General features: G+C 51.9%; 2 protein-coding genes across 2 annotated transcripts in view; one reads left to right on the top strand and one right to left on the bottom strand.

Annotated features, from left to right (window-relative positions):
• Window positions 1-7,162, top strand: part of TBC1D20 (TBC1 domain family, member 20) — a gene marked incomplete at its 5' end in the record, with an annotated part of 19,656 nt that extends 12,494 nt beyond the window's left edge. The window contains 5 exons of the mRNA XM_005874792.2: window positions 2,963-3,149; window positions 3,305-3,406; window positions 5,233-5,374; window positions 6,346-6,533; window positions 6,808-7,162. Of these exons, the coding sequence (XP_005874854.1) occupies window positions 2,963-3,149; window positions 3,305-3,406; window positions 5,233-5,374; window positions 6,346-6,533; window positions 6,808-7,060 (872 nt within the window). The remainder of the gene's footprint in view (window positions 1-2,962; window positions 3,150-3,304; window positions 3,407-5,232; window positions 5,375-6,345; window positions 6,534-6,807) is intronic.
• A 6,394-nt stretch (window positions 7,163-13,556) lies between these two features.
• RBCK1 (RanBP-type and C3HC4-type zinc finger containing 1) overlaps window positions 13,557-23,134 on the bottom strand; it is a 32,934-nt gene continuing 23,356 nt past the window's right edge. Inside the window, exons 10-13 of the mRNA XM_005874775.2 lie at window positions 16,474-16,653; window positions 16,106-16,204; window positions 15,652-15,795; window positions 13,557-14,716 (exon numbers count right to left, since the gene is read on the bottom strand). Of these exons, the coding sequence (XP_005874837.1) occupies window positions 14,636-14,716; window positions 15,652-15,795; window positions 16,106-16,204; window positions 16,474-16,653 (504 nt within the window). The 3' untranslated portion in view covers window positions 13,557-14,635. The remainder of the gene's footprint in view (window positions 14,717-15,651; window positions 15,796-16,105; window positions 16,205-16,473; window positions 16,654-23,134) is intronic.

Here is a 23,134-nt window from a genome sequence, read left to right as displayed (position 1 = left end):
GTGGTTTTGAACTCTATATCCAGTAGTTTGCTTTCCTCCATTTCTGTCATTTGTGACCTGTTTCTTTGTCTCTGCATTTTGGCTGCTTCCCTGTGTTGATAGAGTGGCTTTGTGTGCTAGGTGTCCTATAGGGCCCAGTGGCTCAGGCTTCCTAATTACCTGTGGTGGACACTCTTGGTGCACCCCTTTGTGGGCTGTGTGCACAGTCTTGTTGTAATTAAGCCTTGATTGCTGTTGGTATCACTGGAAGGAGTTGACCTCCAGTCAATTGGCTGTGAGAACTAGTTGTGTCTACAATGGGAGAACTGCTGTGCTGGAGACACCCTTATGGGGTAGGACTTGCTTCACTGGGGCTTTGGCGCTCACTGAGTCTGCCCCCCTGAGTGTGTCCCTTATGGATCTGAGGAGTTGTAATCTGGATGGTCCCACTCTGACCACTGGATACACTGGCTCTTGGATCTCCAAAGAGGTGCAAAGTCAGCTACTGCCTGAGGCTACCCAGCAAGAGCTACGAAGAGATCTGCAGATTCCTCCTCTTTGTTTGGGGTTTGGAGGTGCTCAGATGAGGTGCAACTGTGAAGCAATGCAGGCTGCCTTCTTTTGGAAGCTCTAGGGCTCTCTGACCCAGCTGCAATTTGTTAGGTTTTAGATTGCAAAAGGCCAGGCCATTCATATGCAAAAACCTCTGCGCACAGCTTGGGTGGGTTTTAAATTTGGTGGACGGGGTCTCTGGGAATCACCACGGCGGAGCAGACAGCAATGGCTGCCAGTCAGCCCTGTCCCGGAGAGGTCCCGGGGTCTCTGTGTCCCGGGGCCCCGTGCAGGAACAGTGATCGACTGCAAGCACCTCTGTGAGAAAGCCGCCCTCACATTCCGGTGGATGCCAGATAGTCCATTTTCTCCTGGTGTGAGTCTGGGTCCCCCGAGTCTCGCCCGGAACTGGAGTTCATTGCAGTTGGGAGCTTGTATCTCCCTCCCGATTGAAAAGGACAACAGCGTACCCAGTTGCCAGCCCATTTCTGCGCCCACCTCCGTACCTCCGCCCTTCTGCACCTCAGCACCTCCTCCCAGTCTCAGTGCGCTTTTCTCTTTCCTTCTAGTTGTATAACTTCCACTCAGCCAGTCTTCCCGTGGTTCTGGATGATATCTGTTTTCTCTTTTAGTTGTAGTTTTGATATAGTTGTGCGAGGCAGCAAGTTTAGGTGTTTACCTATGCCGCCATCTTGGTTGTTCTGGTGTTTCAGATTTCTTAGAATATATTCCTAGAAGTGGGATCACTGGGTGAATTGGCAGTTCCATATTTAATTTTTTTAGGAAACTCCATACTGTTTTCCATAATGGCTGCACCAGTCTGCATTTCCACTAGCAGTGCACTAGGGTTCCCTTTTCTCCACATCCTCACCAACACTTGTTATTTATTGATTTGTTCATGGTAACCATTCTGACAGGTGTGAGGTGCTACCTCATTGTTGTTTTAATTTGCATCTCTGATGATCAGTGACTTTGAGCATTTTTTCATATGGCTCTTGGCCATCTGTATGTCCCATTTGGAGAAGTATCTATTTAGGTCCTTTGCCCATTTTTTAATTGGATTGTTTGTCTTCCTTTTGTTAAGTTGTATGAGTTCCTTTTATATTTTGGATATTAACACTTTATCAGATGTATCATTGCCAAATATGTTCTCCCATACAGTGGGCTCACACACACATAAGTTGCTTTCTGAATTATTTAAGAATAAATTACAGACATGGTGTCCCTTTGTTTCTACATATTTCAGGGTGTAGTTCCTAAAAAACAGGGCTCATATATAATCACAGTGCATTTATCAAAATCAGTAACAATATTAAAAAATACTGCTGTCTAACCTACAGATTTTATTCAGATTTCATCATTTATATCAGTTATGTCCTTTATAGGAAAAGGAAATACAAATTCATGCATTTTCCATTCAGGTATCATATCTCTTTAGCCTGATATAACCTGGAATAGTTTATTTATATTTTATGACAGTCCAGTTATTTATTGATTTCAGAGAGGGAGGGAGAGAGAGATAGAAACATCAATGATGATAATCATTGATTGGCTGCCTCTGCACGCCCCACACTGAGGGTCGAGCCCACAACCCGAGCGTGTGCCCTGACCAGAAATTGAACCGTGACCTCCTGTTCCATAGGTCCACGCTCAACCACTGAGCCATGCCGGCTGAGCAACAGGCCAGTTATTTTATAAAATTTCCCTTAATTTGAGCTTGGTATTTCCTCAATGTTTAGGTCAATACATTATTTCGTGTGTTTTGTTTGTTTTTTGTTTTGTTTTTTAATCCTCACCAGAGGATATTTTTCCATTGATTTTTAGAGAGAAATTGTAAGGGAGAGAGGGATGGGAGGGTCGAGGAAGGGGAGGGCCGGGGAAGGGAGGGGAAGGGAGGGGAAGGGAGGGGAGGGGAGGGGAGAAGGAGGGAAGGGAGGGAGGGAGGGAGGGAGGGAGGGAGGAAGATGTGAAAGACACACATTAACTGGTTGCCTCCAACCAAAGTACATGCCCTTGACCTGGAATCTAACCCGAGACCCGAGACCCTTCAGTCCGAGGGCTGATGCTCTAACTACTGAGCACCTGGCCAGGGCAGTTTATACATTCTTGATAGGAATACCCCAGGAGTGATGCTGCATTCTTTTCAGTACATCAGGAGAGACATGCTGTCAAATAGTCACACTTCTGGCCTTGTGAACAGTGGTGACTTAGTTAAGAAGGTGGCTGGACTCCCATTGTAAGGTTGCTAGTTGGTGGCTCTTTTCTGTATGTCACATATTTTATATGTGTGTAGATCTAGAAATGTGTTACTAAGATGCAAATTTTCTTTTATTAAATACTTTATCTGAAAATCCATTGCTGTCCATTTTCCTAACCTCTGTGTTACTAGGCTGCTTGCCATACTTAAGTGCATCTCTCCTCCCCACCCCAGGCATGCCAAAAGAACAGAGAGAAGGGCTCCAGGAAGAACTGATCGACATCATCCTCCTCGTCTTGGAGCGCAACCCTCAGCTGCATTACTACCAGGGCTACCATGACATTGTGGTCACATTTCTGCTGGTGGTAGGAGAGAGTCTGGCAACATCCCTGGTAGAAAAAGTATCTACCCACCACCTCAGGTACCAGCACAGAGGGATATACGCGACTGGGCACCACTTCCCAAACTCCTCAGCCCATTTTCTAATCAGTGTTTTCAATGGTTTTAGCTCCATTTCATTCTCACCCTTATCTAAGTGTTTGGTCTGGTCATACTCATTGAATTGTCTCCCTCTAGGGATTTCATGGACCCAACAATGGACAACACCAAACATATATTAAACTATCTAATGCCCATCATTGACCAGGTGAATCCAGAACTCCATGACTTCATGCAGAGGTATATATGTGTCTATATTCATGGGTACACATACACACACACCCCTTCAACTTTTCTCTAGCCTTTATTTCTTCCTCACAAGTCTAGCTCATCATTATCTTACTAGAGGCCCGGTGCACAGATTCGTGCATCGATGGGGTCCCTCAGCCTGGCCTACGCCCTCTCACAATCTAGGACCCCTCAGGGGATGTCAGACTGCTGGTTTTGGCCCTGCAGGGATCAGGCAGTTCAACATCCCCCAAGGGATAGAGTAGTGTACAAAGCCGCAGGCGGCCAGGGAGGAGCTCAGGCCCAGGCCGGGCGCCATGCCACACCCGCTCATCCCAGCCCCGCTGTGCCTGCCACCGCCACCATCACAGCTGCGCTTACCAGCCCTGAGCCTAGTATCTGGTGCCCGTCGGCCAGCTGAGCGGCACTCCCACTGTGGGAACACACTGACTACCAAGGGGCAGCTCCTGTGTTGAGCGTCTGCCCCCCGGTGGTCAGTGCACATCATAGTAACTGGTCGATCAGATAGATAGATAGATAGATAGATAGATAGATAGATAGATAGATAGATAGATAGATAGATAGATAGAGATAGATTAGATAGATAGATAGATATAGATACTGATTTTCTGAGTTTTCTTTTCTTTTGTTTAAAATATATTTTTATTGATTTCAGAGAGGAAGGGAGAGGGAGAAAGATAGAAACATCAATGATGAGAGAGAATCATTAATTATTCGCTGCCCCACACTGGGGATTGAGCCCGCATCCCGGGCATGTGCCCTGACAAGGAATCGAACGATAACCTCCTGGTTCATAGGCCGACACTCAGCCACTGAACCACGCTGGCCGGGCCTGAATTATTCTTTCTAGTTAACCAGCAAGCTGTATAATTCAGTTCTGTACACAGTCTTAGAGCACATTTGGGTGCCTGCTCTTTTGGGGATACAAGAGATGTGACAGCTCATTCCCTTGAGGAGTTTACATCTAGAGGGAGTAGGTGGACAAGTTAAGTATGCCAAGGTAGACTTTGAGGTTATTGCCACAAGAGTAGTACAGAGTCCTGTAGGATCCAGAGGTAAGAAAGACAAGGCCATCTGTGGGTGGTAATATTTACCAAGTACCAAGGAGAAGAAGTATTTCTTGCAAATTTCATATGATTTTTATTTCTCTTCTGTTTAGTTGGAAATTTGTCCTTGGCCAATGCCTGACTTTTTTTAAAAATTTTTATTGATTGATTTTTAGAAAGAGAGAAAGGGAGAGAAACATCGCTTTGTTGTTCCACTTATTTATGCATTCATTGGTTGATTTTTGTATGTGTCATGACTGGGGATCGAACCTGCAGCCTCGGTGTATCGAGACAACGCTCTAACCGACTGAGCAACCCGGCCGGGACCTTTTTTTTTCAAAAAAGAGCTATGTCTTAATATGTTTCAGTCACCTCATGTTAACTAAAAAATTAATAGAGTTGTTTTCAAGCCTGAGAATATGTACCTGTGCCCCCCAAAAGAGCATGACTTTTTCAGAAGGAAAATTATGGTATAGTTTCCTGTAAATAGGTACTTTTTGTCCCTGTAGTAGACATTTGTTGGTCATTAGAGCAACTAGTGAAATAAGGCAATCAGGAACCTATTGTAGTGTTAATATCATGATGAGGGGTACAATTTAAAGACTTTGTGTTTTTTTGAGGAGAAAATGCTGAATTCCTAGGTGGCTGAATTTCCCATAAAGTACATTTCCCAGATGCTTCCTTCTCATCGCACTGGGGACAAAGAGGGCCCAGAAAAAGGGAAGGGATGACTCAGCAGGGAACCTAACATCTGGATTTCCTTGTTTCTAGTGCTGAGGTTGGGACCATCTTTGCCCTCAGCTGGCTCATCACCTGGTTTGGGCACGTCCTGTCTGACTTCAGACACGTGGTGCGGTTATACGACTTCTTCCTGGCCTGCCACCCCCTGATGCCCATTTACTTTGCAGCTGTGGTAGGTACAGGCCATAAGCCAGCAGCTAGGTTCACATCACCCATCCCAGCTTGATCATTTTGCCTAAAGGGAAACCTGGTGGTTATGGAAAGATGCAGAAGACAGCATTTCCCAGGCTGGTGTGCCTGGACACCATTTTGTACGATGGGAATGGGAATGTCATGGGGAAAAAATTTCTGTGTAACACTAAGGTTGGGAAATGTTGATTAAATGAAGATAAACAGATTTGTTTATTACAAGACTAGAGGCCCGATGCACGAAATTTGTGCAAAGAGCTCGGCCCTCACAGCCCCGGCTGCCTCGGCCAGCCCTTGCAGCCCCAGCTTCATCCGGAAGGTCGTTTGGCTGTTTGGTCTAATTAGCATATTAGCTCTTTATTATATAGGATTCTTCTGAACATTTAAAGTGCTCCCCCACACTTTAATTCTATGTTCTTGTTGTCATCTTCTGGAATGAGTGCAAATTGCCAACTTTGGGTTTAAGAAAAGACGGGGTGTGGTATTATGATAGAAAATTGAGATGCTTTGGGAGTGCTCCAGTTATGAGAGGGCCTGAATCATTGGGGTGGTGTGGGGTGGGGGGTGGGGGTGAAGGTGTGGGCTCACAGGCACTCTTCATTGTTCTTTAATGAGAGCAAGACCATTCTTTCTACTGTTTGAACCATTATTTTCTGTGCTGGCGCTCCAGGAATCTTCCAGGAATCCCTCTCTTCTTCCTCCTAAAAGAATCTCCTTCATTTAAAGGTCAGTCTTTCACATGATAGGGTAGAAGTTTGCCTCCAACAGGAAGACCCAGCCCAGTAGGAAAAGCACTCAGATATGTACATTATATGTCCTAGATGGATACAAGAGTTTGCCGAACATTTGGTGTGAGCCCTGTCACCAGTTTAAATTCATCTCTAAGGAGAATGAAATGCACATAGCCAAGACCTTGTATGTCTGGTCACTGATGGAAGGCCTTGCTCTCCACAGATCGTGTTGTATCGAGAAGAGGAAGTCCTGGATTGTGACTGTGACATGGCCTCGGTTCACCACCTGTTGTCCCAGATCCCTCAGGACCTGCCCTATGAGATGCTGATCAGTAGAGCCGGAGACCTTTTTGTTCAGTTTCCCCCATCTAGACTTGCTTGGGAAGCAGCTGCCCAACAGGAAGCCAACAAGTGAGTGGACCCAAGCCACTGGTTGGGGGTGGGAGGTGTTTGTTAGTGAGCAGAAGTGATGGAAGATGGTGTCTGGTCTGGACAGGGCTGGGGGATGTTTCCAGAGTTCTAAGCTTGTGCCAGCAGAATCCCTACTTCAGTCTTGATGGGTCTTTATCAAAAAGAGTTTCTGAGCAGTGGACGGCTCTGCCCTCAGCCTATGTAATCTAGTTTTTCTTTCCTTCCTTCTCTATTTCTTTCATATTATTCCTTTTTCCTGTCTCCTTTTCTCCAGAACGGCAGCCTCTACCTTCAAAGACTTTGAGCTGGCATCCACCCAGCAGAGGCCTGACATGGTCCTGCGGCAGCGCTTTCGGGGACTGCGGACTGAGAATCGAGCAAAGGACGTCCTGACCAAACCAAGGACCAACCGCCTTGTGAAACTGGCGGTGATGGGGCTGACGGTGGCACTTGGAGCAGCCGCTCTGGCTGTGGTGAAAAGTGCCCTGGAGTGGGCCCCTAAGTTCCAGCTGCAGCTGTTCCCCTAAATGCCAGAGAAGATTCTTCCTCTGGCATTACTTGAAGGTCTCGCCCTTCCATGGAAGGATGGGGAGGGGTGGGATGTCCTTTATTAAAAGGGTTTCTGTCAAGGGTTTTGTATTCCTACCACCCTTCCCTGCCACTCCATGGTTTGCCTTTGCTTCAGAGGCCAATAGCAGAATCTGTGTGACACTGGGCACTTGGGGCCTGGGCATAGAGCTCTTCTCCCTCACAGGGGCTTCTGAGTGCTCTCCACTGCCTCCTCTTGTGTTGGAGGAAGTGGGGTTTTTAGCTCCCAGCTGCCTTTGGAACCTGCTGGGCCTTGTCTCTGGGACCTTTTGGCTGCTGCCTAGTAGTAAGCTGGACCTTTGAATGCCCGCCTCACAGCTCCTCCTGTTCAGTCTGCTTTGGCCAAAGAAGTCCGACGGTAGAATGAAGGCAAGGGGGCAGAGAAGGTAGCCCAGGAATAAGACTGGCCCTTGTTAAGAGCAGCTCTATTAGCTGGTCAGAAATCGGAGAGACAGATGGGAACTAGGTTACTGGGTAACTCCTACTGCTTTTCAGCCTAGAAATCACAGTATTTTCAGACAAACAGGAAGGAATGTTAAATTGTAGGGCCCAGACATAGACTGGTTTTGCCTACCTTTTTTTTTTTTTTAATCCTCACCCGAGGATATTTTTCCATTGATTTTTAGAGAGAATGGAAGAGAGGGAAAGGCAGAGAAATATCAATGTGAGAGAAAAACATCGCTTGGTTGCCTCCTGCATGTGCCCTGACCAGGGCCCGGGCTGGGGAGCAGCCTGCAACCAAGGTACGTGTCTGATTGGAATGGAGCCCGGGACCCTCTGGTCTGCAGGCTGATGCTCTGTCTACTGAGCCAGACTAGCTAAGGCAGGGCTTTTTTATTTTTAATCCTCACTCTGAGGATATGTTCCTTGACTCTAGGGAGAGAGGAATGGAGAAAGAGTGAAACATCAATGTGAGAGAAACATCAATAGGTTGCCTCCCTCACTCGCCTTGACTGGGGATCAAACCCGCAACCTAGGTGTGTGCTCTGACCGGGAATCGAATCTGTAACCCCTTTGGTGCACGGGATGGTGCTCCAACCAACTGAACCACCCAGCCTGACTTTTTTTTTTTTTTTTTTTTTTTTTTTTTTTTTTGCTACCTATTCTCTTCCACAAGCCACACAAAGTTGCTTTAAAAAAGATACTTTTATTACTATTTTTAGAATTATGTAATACCCAATATATAAAGCAGCCTCGCTTTAAAAATAATAGTTCCTTCATGGAAGAAAATAGTTCCCATCGGAAGGATGAGCTTCAAAGACCGTGAGGGTCCCTTTTTACCTAGTTGTTTAACGTTTCACATTAGGCAGAGCTGCTGTTCGGAAACTGCCCCACACTCCCTAAGTGCCCTCCTTGTGTCTCCCTTTCCTGTTTCCCTCAGATCACCTGTCTAGTCCAACAGGCACCCACTCACTACCGTGGCTTCGTTTTTGGGGTTTGACTTATCTCCTTCACTGCGGTCTCTCCTTCCTGGTTGGAAATGTCAGTGGAGACGTTCAGCACCCAGAAAGGGACAGGCTGCAGCCTGAAGGGCGGCAGGAGCTGGAACAGGCCGCTCCTCACTGCGGCCTGAGGGAGCAGCCCTGGGACAGCTTTTCCTGTGAGCCACGCCAGCTGTTTTAGACAAGCTCCGGCTTGGAAAAAAGTGCCTTTTGCTTTAGAGAATCGGGGTGTATAGTATGAAGCAGCCATGCACTTGTACTTTCATGGTCTCTCCAGCACTGTTCCGTCTTGACAAGTGTTTTAATGTGAACATGCCAGAAGCACTCTAGCCACTCTGCTCAGACCTCCCTTCCTTCCCATGTGCCCCTGTGTGCAGAGTGGAGGGCATGCAGCGTGCCAGGCAGCTGGCAAGCCCAGAGACATTAGGAGAGGCGTCTAGACTAAGGTACGCTCAGCACTTTAGAACCAAAAAAGCTCAGTGATGAGTCATTCTCCATAGCAGGAGTCCCACCTGGGGTGAGTGTGGTGTGGATGGATTAATCCAGAAAGTGGAAGATACGTCAAGACAAAGGAAATGCTTTCAGGATCCAGAGGTGATGACGTGACAGATACTCCCAGTCTTCTCCCTCAGCAAGTTTGTCCTCTTGTTACAAATGGACAGCAGCAGCAGCACCTCCTGCCACAGCCCTCGGGCCTGTCTATAATACTGAAGGAATCGATGGGGAGAGGGAAGGAGGTGCACACAATCAGGGTCCCACGGCCACAGCTTTTTGGAACCCAGGAAGCAAGTGGCATTTGCTTCAGTTGTGGCCTAAGAAGGAACAAGTTCATTTGTGTGATAAGCTTTGCTGACATCAGGATTCACCTTGTCAATGAGAAGAAACCATTATCTTTTTACCTTCAGGTGGTTTACTATTCTGTAAAGAATATCTGTAAATACTTTGTACAGAGCCATGTATGAAATACACAGCCATATGTGGTTACTAATCTCTCTGTCATTCTGTCCTGTCTGCCACTTGGTAGGAGTAGACTCTGGTCTTAGACAAATGGCTTGATGCTCCCCGCCTTCCACCCCGGCCGGGGACTGTGCTCTGGTCTCTGGACTCCTGGTCAGCCTTGAGTTGCCTGGAGAGCTGGGGTGATACCTTCAAGTCCTCTTTCTGTTTCGCCTGCAATGAGTATGACCTGCATACTCCGGCCGCGGCTAGGTGCCCCTGGTTAGTCAAGCAGCAGAAGTGGTGTGGGGTGTGAGCTGGGCATTCTTGACTGTTTTTCACATTGATCTAGGATGCCCTCATTTCCAAAGGCTGACACTCACGTTAGGAACCTAACCAGAGCCTAGTGGACATAACTTTGCCTCCACATGTAATTCCTGTCCCAGAGGAGCTGTGAGCACTTTTTCTGGCCAAGCTTTTCCAACATGACACTCCCAGCAGTTGGGTATTGGGAACCAGAGCAGTTGCCAAGTGCCTGTTGCCACCATCCTGTGGATGGGCCGATCACAGGCAAGAATCCATGTCGTCTGGGATGTTTAATGTTTCCCTGTCCCAGATGGGGGGAGGGGAGAGTGCCCAAGGCTGAACAGCATCACAGCCCCCTGACCTTGTCCCAGCACTGTAGCCAGCTGCCCATGCTGCCCCCCGATCTGACGCGGAGAATGCAGAGCTGGGACACAGGTCAGGACCCTGTGGCCTCTGGGAGCTCACACCGGAGTTGCATTGAAGGAACAGTTTGGGTGGCAGATTCACTGGCAGTTTCATGGGAATTGAGTGTAAAAAGTAGAATTTTGAAAATGGGAACATTGAAGGAAAGGTGTACGTTGTATGAGAAATATTTGTGTTTTTTCTGTTTCCCTAAAATTCTTGGAATTTCCTGATAGGAGTATCTTTTGTGCTTCATGATTCCCTTGCAGTCCCACCTGAGTTTATGCTAACGAGATGGCTCACAGTGGGACTGCTAGATGTTCTCAGAATGGGGCAGGTCCCCAAAAGGCCAAAGTGATGAGTGGGGACTTCTGGCCCCATCCCCTGGCCTTCTAGGAGGAGAGGGAAGGCTGGAGATTGAACTCCACAACCTTGATTCAGATTCTAGGAGCTGCTGGGTTGGTGAACGCATCAAAATGCTGGGAGGGTCTGCACCCTCTCCCCATACCTTCTCTATTCATTTCTTCCATTGAGCCGTTTTTGAGTTATATCCTTTATTAAAAATCGGTAAACAAGTGTTTTCCTGAGTTCTGTGAGCCCTACTAGCAAATGATTGAATCTGAGGGGGAGTGGTAGGAACCCCTGAATTTGAAGTTGGCCAGGAAGAAGTGTGGGTAGCCTGGGCACCGTTTGCGGTTGGCATCTGAAGTGGGGCAGTCTTGTGGGACTGAGCCCTATAATTTGTGGGATCTGATGTTAACCAGGTAGTGTCAGGATTGAACTGTTGGACACCCATTGGTGCTGGAGGATTGGAGAAGTGCAAGGCTGAGGGGAAAGAAGTATGAAAATAACAGCTGAGTGAAGTGTGTGGGTGTCTGTAGACAGCAGAGCCCAAGAGGACCGGAGTTTGGGGTTTGTGGATGGAGAGGGCAGTGGCAGGGGAAGGTCCTTAGGGTTCAGGTCTGGGACAACTTTGAGCTGTGGAGGAGAGTGGGACTCTAGGTCCGTGGTCGGCAAACTGCGGCTCGCATGCCACATACGGCTCTTTGGCCCTTGAGTGTGGCTCTTCCACAAAATACCACGTGCGGGCGCGCACATACAGTGCGATTGAAACTTCGTGGCCCACGCGCAGAAGTCGGTATTTTGTGGAAGAGCCACACTCAAGGGGCCAAAGAGCCGCATGTGGTTCACGAGCCACAGTTTGCCGACCATTGTTCTAGGTGATTTGGGGTGAGGATGGGCCCAAAACTGGGTCCAGAGAGAATCATTGGTAGCATCATGGCAAGTGTGTTACTTCATGGCAGTTTGAGCTGCTGCAAGTTCAACATCTGTGAGACTCATTGTCAATAACAGTAAAATAGGGATAGTCCCATCTCACATGGATGGTAATGAAATGATGTTTGGGAAAATGCTTTACAAACTGTGAGGTCATGCCAGTGTTTTGATTCCATTTTGGTGAACAGTTTAAGAATAAATGCCTTTAGCCAGCCCTGCACATGGGACCCATGCTCGTTCAGAGATTAAGTGGTGACTAAAAGGAATAGGCCAAAGGCTTTTGCCAAATCGAACCAAGAGATGATGGGCCTGCAGCTCAGCCTGACTGTCCTTTCCCTGCCCTGCTGTCCTTCGTGTTTTCTGCGGCTCTTGCTGCCTTTTTTCCTGTCTTCACAAAGGCCCTCAACTTGCTAGCAGTATTTTTCCCAGACTTGCATATGGTTGGAATTTGCCCAGGAGCCTTTGTGAGCCAGCAAGGCTGTGGGCTTGCCTCCAGCTTCCTGCGTTTGAGCGAGTGGCTTTTATGCCAGCCCAACACTAGAGGAAGACACATGCAGCTCTGACATGGGCTGTGGCACGTCCTCCACTCCCTGCCCACAGCAGCAGCAGCTCTTTATCTGAGCAGTGGGCTTCCACTCGCCTTTTCCTGTCCGGGAGACAAAGATAGTCACACAAATATATTTGGGGCCTCCTGCTGCTTCCTTGGGAGGTAATTTAAGTCTAAAGCTCATGGGGCTTGGTTTCAAGTCTGCTCTGGCCAGTTGGCGATGGATTCTCAAGAGCTGGGGCCCGGGCCTGGGGTGGCCCCTTGGGAAAGGATGGCACTTTCCCTTGACCCTGCAAGAGAGCGCACTTGTGAACCTCACCCCCTGGTACATTGAGTGTGGCACTGGAGGCTAGAACCCTGGGGCTGCCCTGACCCATTTTGGCTGCAGCAGACTCACTCCCTGTCCGTGCTGGCGTGGATGGAGTGGGCCGAGGGAGAGACGTAGCCAACGAAGCCCCTTGTGCCTGTCTTGTCCATATTTTGATGCAGCCACAGGTAAATACTGCAACACCTCTTAATATTTATGGGGGAAGGAAAGGCAGGGCATTGAAAAGACCTGTTAGCAGTTGCATCCTCTGAACCAAGATAATGGTCTGCTTTTCTCTTGTGCCCCAGCCCCTAAGACAGAGGTGGGGAACGTCCAGCCCTCAAAATCGTTTGGTCTGGCCCTGCCAAGGCATTAGGGGTGAGTTAATTAAATGTTTGACCAAATATAGCAGGCTAATTTTTCAAAAACTTATTTTTATTGATTTCAGAGAGGAAGGAAGACGAAGAGATAGAAATATCATTGAGTTATCAATCGGCTGCCTTCTGCACGCCCCCCTCCCCCCCCACCACCACCGGGGAGTGAGCCTGCCACCCAGGCATATGCCCTGACCAGAAATCAAACAGTGACCTCCTGGTTCATAGGTCAATACTCAACCACTGAGCCACACCGGCGGTGCTAGCAGGCTACTTTTTAAGTTGCTAATTTTGTGTGGCCCATGAAGGATGTTGTATCCAAATGGCCCTTGGCAGAAAAAAGGTTCCATCCCTGCCTAAGGGATGCCAAGATGGACCTGGCAGGAGAGGAGGGAGGAAGGAGGTGGTAAGAGAGTACTCTGCCCCATCTTACTCCTGTGGTCCAGGTCTCAACTGCTGTGCCCTCCAGGTCAGTGGCTGTGTCTGTGTCTCGCTCAGAGTGGGAGGCTGCCCGAGCGTGCCCTTGAGTTACCACAGCTGCTGTGAGCCAGCGCTGGCAAAGCAGGAAGGCATTCATGTCCTCTGATAGCTCTGCTCACAGTGCCTGTGGTCAACTCCAGTCCTGGCCTCCAAGGACAGGGTGGCATTGCGTTTCCAGCGGTTAGAATAAGTTCACTGCCCCGAAACCACATGCCCCAACTTCTGGAGCCTGGAGTCTAGGCCCTGAACAGCAGAGACACGCTCTGCCTCTTTGATGACCCACGGCACAGCTCAGACATGTTGACCATCAAATACCAGGTCTCACGGGAAGGGAGTGGGTCCGAGAATGCAGTAAAACTTACAGAATGAACACCCAGAATGTTTTTTATTAATCCCTGACCAACACAAAAAGAAGACTGATAAATATGGCTGGACCAATGCTATGACATTTTTACCTGAGATGCTAAAATTAGGATGGACAGCCTCACCCCTCAATTGCAGCAGTTTTACCTGATCCTGAAATGTTTGTTCCCCAACCTTGGATGCCCACTGAGCGGCAGAGGGAGCAGCAAGCCTTTCCTGCCGCCTGTACCTGCTGCTCGGCTCCTTCCTGCCCCTCAAGCCCACACCCATCTGCAGAACCTGCTTTGTGGCCTCTCGATACACTGCAAACTCAAGGGCATCCTACCCGCTCAAGCTGGGCACAGGGATGCCAAGCGGCTCACATACACTTCCTGCTGCAGTTCCTGGAGCGCCTGGGATCCTGCTTCCTCAGAGTCCCAGCCCATGTCCCTCTCACTCCCTCAGACATCACACTCATCCCTTCCTGGAAAACCATTTTAATGAGCTTACACCAGCAGCAAAGAGGGAGAGGTGGAAGCTGGACCAGAGGAGCTGTGCTTTAGAAACTGCTAGGTCTCCCTCCTGGCTCTGAACAGGATTAGCAGCAGTTCTAAAAGGCCCCAGGTCTCCAACAGCAAAGCCAGAGAAAAGTCAGCCCAGAAAGCCGACGGGAAGTGGCAGGCTGGGAGTGCGCAGTGTTGAGACGAGGTGGGGGGTTTGGGCGGGGGGGGATGTATGGACTCACACGGGGCGCTCAGAGGCTCTACCCAGCAAGGCCTAGGGCCAGGGCTGTGTAAGGCTGCGCCAGGCAGAGGTGGGAGCCACAAAGAAGAGATGAAAGGTCTGGCCAGCAAGCCCCAGGGAAAGGCAAAGGCACTGGGGCAGAGGCGGCTAAGGACAACAGCCAGCTCAGGTGGGGCCCTTGCAACACCCACAACAAACAAGGCCGCCATGCAGCTCCGAGGCCTTGGCTCTGCTGGGTCCTTCTCGGCCAAGCGTAAAGGCATCTCCCAGGCCAGAATTCAGAGCCAAAGCACCTGCCCTGTCCCACAGCAACTGTGGGCGTGGGGCTGGTTCGGCGTGGGGACTGGGCCATCTTCAGCTCAGTGACAGTTCTGACAGCTGGGGTGGCAAGGAATCCCATTCACCCGGCAACGGCAGCCCCCGCTGGTGTCTCCAGGGCCCTACAGAATCGGGGAGAGAGGTCAGGGCAGGGCAGACAGTGGCCCCATGATATTCCATCAACCAAAACCCACTCCACTCCAGACCCTGCTTCTAAACTGGCCCTCGGCCTCAGCAGCCTGATGGAGGCCATCACGAGGGCCTTTCTGGGCACCCAGTTCCATGGCCTCACTCTGCCTCCCCGAGACCCAGAACAGGGAAGGAGCGGGTGGTCTCTGCACATTCTGGAAGGTCAGCACATGGGCAGCACCAAGAAGGGCTGCTCCTCCGCCTCCACCGTCTCAAAGCCCGTCTGTGACAATGATCCCCCAATCCCAGCAACACACCCCTAATTTGATAGCTACCACATATGAAGTGCTCACATGACAGGCATCCACTGCGCCCGTTTCTTACCCTTTTTCATTTGATTCTGACAATAAGCCTAAGTGAGACAGGCCCAGCTATCACCTCCATTTTCCAGATAAACTGAGGCTCAGAGAAGGCAGTAACAGCCTAACCCACACAGCCCGCGTGTGCCAGAGCCGCGGACCCACGCCACCGCGGACTCCACACTGAGCCCTTCCACTGTCCTCTAGGGCAAGGGCTGCGACGCTTTTCTCTGAAGAGCCAGACGGTGATTTCCGGCCTTGCAGGCCACGCAGTCTGCCTTCGGAGCATAAAAGCCGCCGCAGACTACGTGAAAGAATAAGCAGGGCTGTGCTCCCCTAAAACTTCGCTTATGGACCAAAAAAATCAGATTCATGTGATTTTCACACGTCACAAAATATTCTTTTGATATTTTTTAACCATTTAAAAAGTAAAAAATGTTCTTACTTCACAGGCTGCACAAATACAGGCAGGGGACTGGATGGGGCTGTAGTTTTCCAACCCCCACTCCTGGGCGAAGCCGAGGGCCCCCTCCCCACCTCTCCTGAGCCTCTGCTCCCTAAGGACTCACCCCGGGGCCCCAGCGCGGGCCCTTGGTGACCCAGCAGATCTCGGTTTGGCAGACAGTGCAGCGGATCCAGTCACAGCCGTCCTTCTTCTGCACCACGATCTGGCACTGCGGGCAGTGCATGGCCTCGCCCTGCTGCAGCATGGACTGGGGCAGAGCAGGGGCTGACGTTGGGGCCAGGCGGGGGCAGCGGCCCAGCCTCGCTCCCTCCCTGCGGCCCTCCCGACTACAGAGGAAAACCCGCCTCCGCTGGAGTGGCCTCTCTCCCAGGCTCCCTGTTTCTGCCGTCTCCTCCCTCCACCCAGACACTTGTCCTGCTGCTGAGCACCTATCCCAAGCCCCAGCTCTGGATGGGAGTGAGGCCAGAGGGGGGCCAGAGCCTCCAGAGCCCATACACCACAGCCCTTCTAGCTCCCAAAACTCAAATCCCCAGGCCCTCAGCCCTTCCCAGCCTCACCCTCAGCATCTCCGTCGTCTGCCGGGCGGCTACGTCGTTCTGAGCCCGCAGGGCCAGGTCGTCCTGGTACTCCCTGCAGTTCATCTGCTCGTGGATGGCCTGCAGGGAGTGGGGGGCGCGAGATGAGAAGGCTCCCGTTGGGAATCTGGGAGAGGTGGGGGACAGCAGGCACCCACACAGTACGTAATGCCTCTAGGTGTTGTCACCGACCGGGCCTCACGTTATAAACCACACACGCACTTTACAGAAGACACCGAAGCCAGGGAGGTGAAGCTGAGGTCGGCATGTATGATAATATTTACCCATTTAAGTCCTGATGGGCACAAACCCTAAACCACCTCTCCCCCAGCTGTGGCCCCTCATCCCACCTTGCAGAGCAGGCAGTTGACGCGGAAACACACGGGGCAGGTGAACTCATTGACGTCATCCTCAAAGAAGCACCACCCCTTGCAGTCCGGGGTCTTGCAGTGGTAGCTGAAGGCACTGCGGTTCTCAGCGATGGAGACACCCAGGTCCAGAAACCGCTGGTAGTCCTCGGGGGTCAGCAGCTGCCAAGACCATAGCTTCAGTCTCCGGGACTCAGAACACCTGCTATGCGGCCCTCCCTGCCACCAAATATGCCCCTGGAAGCCCCCAATCCATAAAGTCCCACCCAGCCCCAGGCTCGTTTCTTCCCGTCAGTATTTAAAACTCCATCAAAAAGTGGATCAATGTTCTGGAGAGGGCTGGTGGTGATGGCTGCACAACAGTGGGAATATACTTAATGCACAGAACTGTGCATTTAAAAGTGGTTAAGATGGTAGTTTTATATACATTTTACCACAATAAAAAAAAATGGACAAAAATAATAACAAGCAACGCTGGGGAACATGTGGTTAAACTAGCACCCTGGTACATTTCACTCTGAGAAAGCAATGTGGCAGTAACATTTCAACCACCCAGACTTTTCTGATCCTTCGGGACTCACTCTGCTTCTACAAGTTTATCCTAAAAAAATAATATTAAGAAGATAGAGACACCATGCAAAATGTTCGTTGAAGCATTGCTTACGAACGGAGACGTTGGAATTATTAAGAGGTATAAACAGGATCTATGCCATAGAGATAACCTTTAGAAAGATTTTGTAGCAAAATAGCAAAGGCTGCCCTAGCCAGTTTTTCTCAGTGGTCAGAGCATTGGCCCACAGACTGGAGGGTCTCGGGTTCGATTCCTGTCAAGGGCACGTACCTCAGTTACAGGCTCAATCTCTGGTCGGGGCAGGGGCAGGGGCAGGAGGCAACCAGTTGATAAGTCTCTTTCACATCAATGTTTCTCTCTGTCTCTCCCCCTCCCTTCTACTCTCTCTAAAAATCAATGGAAGACATATGTACTACTATCTGTAATACTTCAAACAATAAAAAAAACTAAAGATCAATGGAAAAAATATCCTCAAGTGAGAATTAACCAAAAAATAAATAAAATTTAAAAAATAGCAAAGGCTATTGTATCTATGCTGGTTATACTAGTAAAAATCATGCCTGGCCAGCATGGTTCAGTGGTTAGGATCGACCTATGAACCAGGAGCTCATGGTTCAATTCCTGGTCAGGGCACATGCCCAGGCTGCAAGCTCGATTCCCAGTAGGGGGCATGCAGGAGGCAGCCAATCAATGATTCTCTCTCATCATTGATGTTTCTCTCTCTCCCTCTCCCTTCCTCTCTGAAATCAATAAAAATCATGCCTACGTTCTATATCTTGATTGGGGTGGTGGTTACATGAGACATTTGTCAAAATTCACCCAATAGTACACTTACAATAACTGCATTTTATTGTGTGCAAAGTATACTGTAATGAAGTTGATTTAAAAAAGGAAAAATACCATGTCTGCCCAGAGACACCAAAGTTAGCAGGAGAAAAATGCAATCAGGGATCTGCTGGGATGGTGGGGTCGTGGCAACGACTATGGCTACCAGGTCACATGGACTGACTCTCCAGGCCCCGGAGAGGAGGCCTCAGCAAGCTTCTGGAGGTACCCTTCCCAGATACCCCACAGAGGAAGGAGATGAAAATGGGGCTGCTCTTGGGGTTAATTGTGGGAGTTCTCAAGTTCTACCCTTCTGTCTGCCCTCTTTCCCTTGAGGCAGAACTCCTTGGGCTCCACGAAATGCTTGGTGAAGCCAGAGGGTTCTCAGAAGCAGGGTCACAGGAGAGAGGCAGGAGTGACGGGGAGAAACAGGGTCTGGTGTACGTGCCTGTGGGGTCCCCCATTTGGACCTCAGCCACCATGCCTCACGTTTTTGCCTGGGTGTCCGAAGATGCCCAGTTCTGGGAAGGCCACTGCCCAGCAGTTTAAAAACCTTAAATCAAGCCCAACAGTCCACTTTACAGATGGGGAAATGGAGGCCCAGAGGAGGGAGAGATCAACAGCAGTCAGGGAGAGAACTTGATAATAGCATTAACAGCAATAGCGCGCATGCGTGCGCGCGCGCGCGCGCGCACACACACACACACACACACACACACACAGGTGCACACAGATAGCACTGTGCTAGACTGCACACACACAGGTGCACACACAGACAGCTCTGTGCTAGACTGCACACACAGGTGTACACACAGACAGCTCTGTGACAGACTACACACACACAGGTGCACACACAGACAGCTCTGTGCTAGACTGCACACACAGGTGCACACACAGACAGCTCTGTGATAGACTGCACACACAGGTGCACACACAGACAGCTCTGTGCTAGACTGCACACACACAGGTGCACACAGACAGCTCTGTGACAGATTGCACACAGACAGCACTGTGATAGATGTTGGAGGAATGGCCCCAATTTGCTCATGTCTCCCTGACTCCAGGCTCATGGGTGGTCCCCTCCTGCACAGAATCTGGGCTTGAGCCTGTGACTTGCTTTAGCCAGTGGAAGAGCAGCAAGTGTGAAAGGAACAGACCTGAAAAGCACTCCTGCGCTGGGGCCCCCGCTGGCTGCTCTGGGAACTCTGAGACCCTACCACGTGAGAGCCGGGCCAGCCTGCTGGCAGTTGGGAGACCAAAGTGGAAAGAGGCCCAGCCATCCCAGCCATCGCAGGTAAGACCATCGTAAGCCAGTCCAGGACAGTGACCACCAGCTAAGCCCAGATGAGGTCAGCCAGGCCCAACCTGGACCAGAAGAATCGTCCAGATAAGCCGAACCGAAATGACTAAGTGGCAGCTTCATGAGCTAAATAAATGGTGGCTGTTTTAAGCCACTAAGTCTGAATGACCTGTTACACAGCACAAGGTAACTGATAAGGACTTACCATGTGTCAAGCGCTACTCTCGATTCTTTACACAAATCCTTCACAACCTTGAAACAGAAAGTAACTCTAACTGTGCCCTGCACTGAGATGAGAACACTGAGGCACACAGAGGCCGAGTATCTGACGGGAGGTCACCCAGGCCCGCGACCTGCTTGGCTGTCTTTCCTTCATAAGGGGGTTTCTTGACCAGCTACCTCCCCCAATTCCTGTCCTGTTGACTACTTGGGCCCCCAGCATCCCACACAGAGAAGGCTCTTGATAAATGTCTGCTGCCCGAGACCGGCACCCTGAGCCAGTTCCCACCTGCCAGCTCGGGGCCCAGCTCCCCGCCCCCAGGCTTACCGCCCGGATCTCCCTCTCCAGCAGCTTGCCCGAGCACGAGTAGGTGTTGTCAATGAAGGGGCAGGCGACCTCTGCCTCCTGGCTGTTGCGGATGGTGCCCTGCAGACACTCCCTGGGAGAGGGATGGAGTAGAGGTGGGTCATCTGAACCCCACCCACCGGGACTCCACCCTCACAGGGTGAGCCTGTTCCCAGGTGGGTTTCTCCTCAATGTCTCCCTTCTGCCCCACCAACCCGTCACCATGGCCTCAATGCCTGCCCACCCCACTGCTCTGGTCCAGGTCTCCATCTCCCTCACTGGAAGACAGCGGTAGCCTCCTGGGCTCCCTGTGTCCCCCACACTCCTCCCCAGTGGCTCCCATCCCGTCCTGCTCAGGCTCAGAACAAATCCAAACTCTTAACTGTGCTCCTAAGCACCCCATGACTTGCCCTCCCTAACACCTCTCTGTCCATCCGTCTGCTCCAGCCACACTGACCCCTTTTCCTGTAGAGGCCAGGCACAGTGCCACGCCAGTGCCACCTCCAGGGCTCCCTGGCCCCCTGCTGGAGCAGGGCCCTGTTATCATAATCCGCTGGTGCTTGGCACATCACAGTTACAGTTAACCCGTGATTATGTGACTAATCGGCCTCCCCACTGGAATGACACCCCAGAAGGCAGTAACTGAACTTTTTGCTTCCTCCTGGGCCTAGCACAGTCCCTGGCACCCAGGGGCTGCTCACCAAATGTCAGGATGTGTTCTCCACAGCCCAGGATGGAGGGGCCGGGAGAGGAGGAGCCTGCCCACGAGCCAGGTGCAGGGCGAGGTTGGCTCAGGTGGCCAGGGCTAGGGCCTCAATGCCCTGCAGGGGCCTGGGTAGGAGTAGTGAGGGGCACGGGCTCTGGAGCCAGAATGCCTGAGCTGTATGGCACTGAGCAAGTTGCTGGCCTCTCTGTACCTCACATTCTCCCCTGCAAATGGGGAGACAATGCCTGACAGGATTTTGTGGGTGTCCAAGGAGATGTGAGAGCACAGCACCCACCCCCTTTCCGCCTGGTTAACTGGTGGCCGGGACCCATGCTGCTTTGCGGGGGTGGGGCCCGCACCTGCAGAAGGCGTGCAGACACTCCCGCAGCACCACGGCCTCGCCGGGCGCCAGCACCGAGTAGCACACGGGGCACTCGGCGGGCTCGGTGTTCAGCACCAGGCTCCTCTGGTCCAGCTGGACGTGCTGCAGGTAGTTCCCCTCCTGCTGCTGCTGCTTCCGCTGGGCACATGGGGCGGGGCCATGGGCAGGTCAGGGTCTCAGGGATGGGTCAGACCAGGAAGGGGGCAGGACAAGGGTCCTGGTCAGATCCCAGAGAGGGGACAAGGCTGGGAGAGTCAGGATTCCCAGGTAGGGGTGGCAGTGGCTGGGCAGTGGGCATGAGCGAGAGCTGCTGGGAAGAGTGAAGCTCGGAGCAGGGCCAGGCAGAGTACCAGGGGCAGGAGGAAGGCCAGGCAGGGCAAGTTGGGGCTGCAATCAGGAGTCAAGCCAAGCCAGGGAGCCATGGTGGTAAGGAAAGGCCAGGGTCTGAGGAGGCAATCAGAGGTACCAGGGCTCACATTTCTGCCAAGCTGAGCGGCGGGGCCAAGGGTTGGAGGTGGGGCAAGGTAAGGTCACGGAGTAGTCAGGGGTATGGGAAGGGGAAGTGATGTACGGAGCAGAGCAAGGCGGGAGAGAGGAGGAATCCGGCCAGGGTTGCAGATGGACCAGGAGGGAGGTCATGGCTGGGTGGGTAAGGGCAGCGCTGGGTCCAAAGGAGCAAGGTGGAGGATGGGGCATCCGATCGGAATGGGGCCATCAGGGTCAGGTATCTGTGTGATCAGCACTGACAGGACGGGACTACAAGAGGGGCGGCCAGAGGGTGGGGCCAGCCTCCCAGGGAGCAGTGAGGGGCTGGGTCCTGGGGTCACAGGAAGTCAGGGGTGGGATACAGCCAGAGAGGGAGGGTGGACAGGAATAGCAGGACCCAAGGTGAAGTCACAAGTGGACGAGGGGTGGCAGGTGGGACATGGTCAGGGTCTCAGCCAGGATGTTGGAATCCCAACAGGCACACTTGTACGCACAACTGGTGTGTATGTCAAAGCGAGGGGCGGAACCACAACCCACAGGGGGCAGGACATGAGAGCCTGGCTGGGGCCACAGCCAGGGAGCAGGGCCTCGGCCCCAAGAGAGGGAGGGTCAGTCAAGTGCAGGGGTCAGTCCAGGAGGGGCCAGGCAGCAACTGGGGAGGAGCAGGGTGTGGAGGGCCTCCCTTCCTGGCCTCCGCCTCCCGGTCCGTCCGCAAGTGTCTGCCTGGGGACACCCCTGCCCACCTGCTGGTACTGGCGCAGCGCCTCCTCCTCGCTGGCCAGGCGCGCTCGCTCCTCTGCGTCTGGCTGGTACGTGGCGGGGACCTGGTAGGTCTCGGGCCTCGCCCGGCAGCACATCTCACAGCCGGGCCGTGTGGGCTTATTGATGAAGGTACAGCCAGGGCACTGCCAGCCCACCTGGGGACAGAGGGGCACTGAGCTCAGCACGTTGAGGGGCCAGGCAGGGTGAGTCAGGGACCAGGGGGGGGCTTACCGGTGGGGGCTCAGGAATGGTGTCAGGCCCCTGACCTGGCTCCTGGGGGGCCCCAGGCTTCGGAAGTGTCGGCTCCTGTGGGCCCCTGGGCTGCAGCGCGAGGTCCTTGAAGCCCAGATCTGGGGAAGAGGGTTAGGAGTTGGTGGATCCATGCAGCCGACTTCACCCACCCCCGCAGCCAGCCAGGACTCCACCCTGCGCCCCAGTCCCTTCACCTCTCCCTCCTCCCCGGAGGAGTCTCCAGCTTGGTCCTACCAGGTGGACCCAGACCTGACTGAGAGTCCTGGTGCCACAGGGTCAGCGCCCCTCCTCCACCCACGAGTGCCCGTGTCCTGGGGGCTTAAAAATCCTGCCTCACAACCGGCCTCTTGTGCTCCTGCAGTGAGGCACCTTGAGGGACAAACAGCACTCCTGAGCTGGACCTGCCAAAATACTGACTCCGACCCATTCATGAGACACTTGACGAAAAAACAAAACTGGACTCTTAACACATCAATATCAGGAGGGTCAAGGGAAGACTGAGCAGGCCTAGGACTGAAGGGACAGAGAGGACAGCCGAATGCCAGGGCCTTTGTTATAAAGAACATCTATACAAATAAAAGAGTAATATGCTAATTAGACCGGACCTCTTCCGGACGTCATTCCAGACCTGCTGCCTGACAAAGCCGGGGCGGAGGGAAGCCAGCCCGGATCCCGGGCACCTACGGGCAGCCGGAGGAGGAAAGCCCGGGTCCCAGTGCCTGTGGGCAGCCGGAGGAGGGAAGCCCGGGTCCCAGTGCCTGTGGGCAGCCGGAGGAGGGAAGCCCGGGTCCCAG

Source organism: Myotis brandtii, unplaced genomic scaffold (genome assembly GCF_000412655.1).
Source record: "Myotis brandtii unplaced genomic scaffold, ASM41265v1 scaffold450, whole genome shotgun sequence".
In the NCBI taxonomy this organism is placed as follows: Eukaryota; Metazoa; Chordata; class Mammalia; order Chiroptera; family Vespertilionidae; genus Myotis; species Myotis brandtii.
This window is presented reverse-complemented; position numbering and strand designations above follow the sequence as displayed.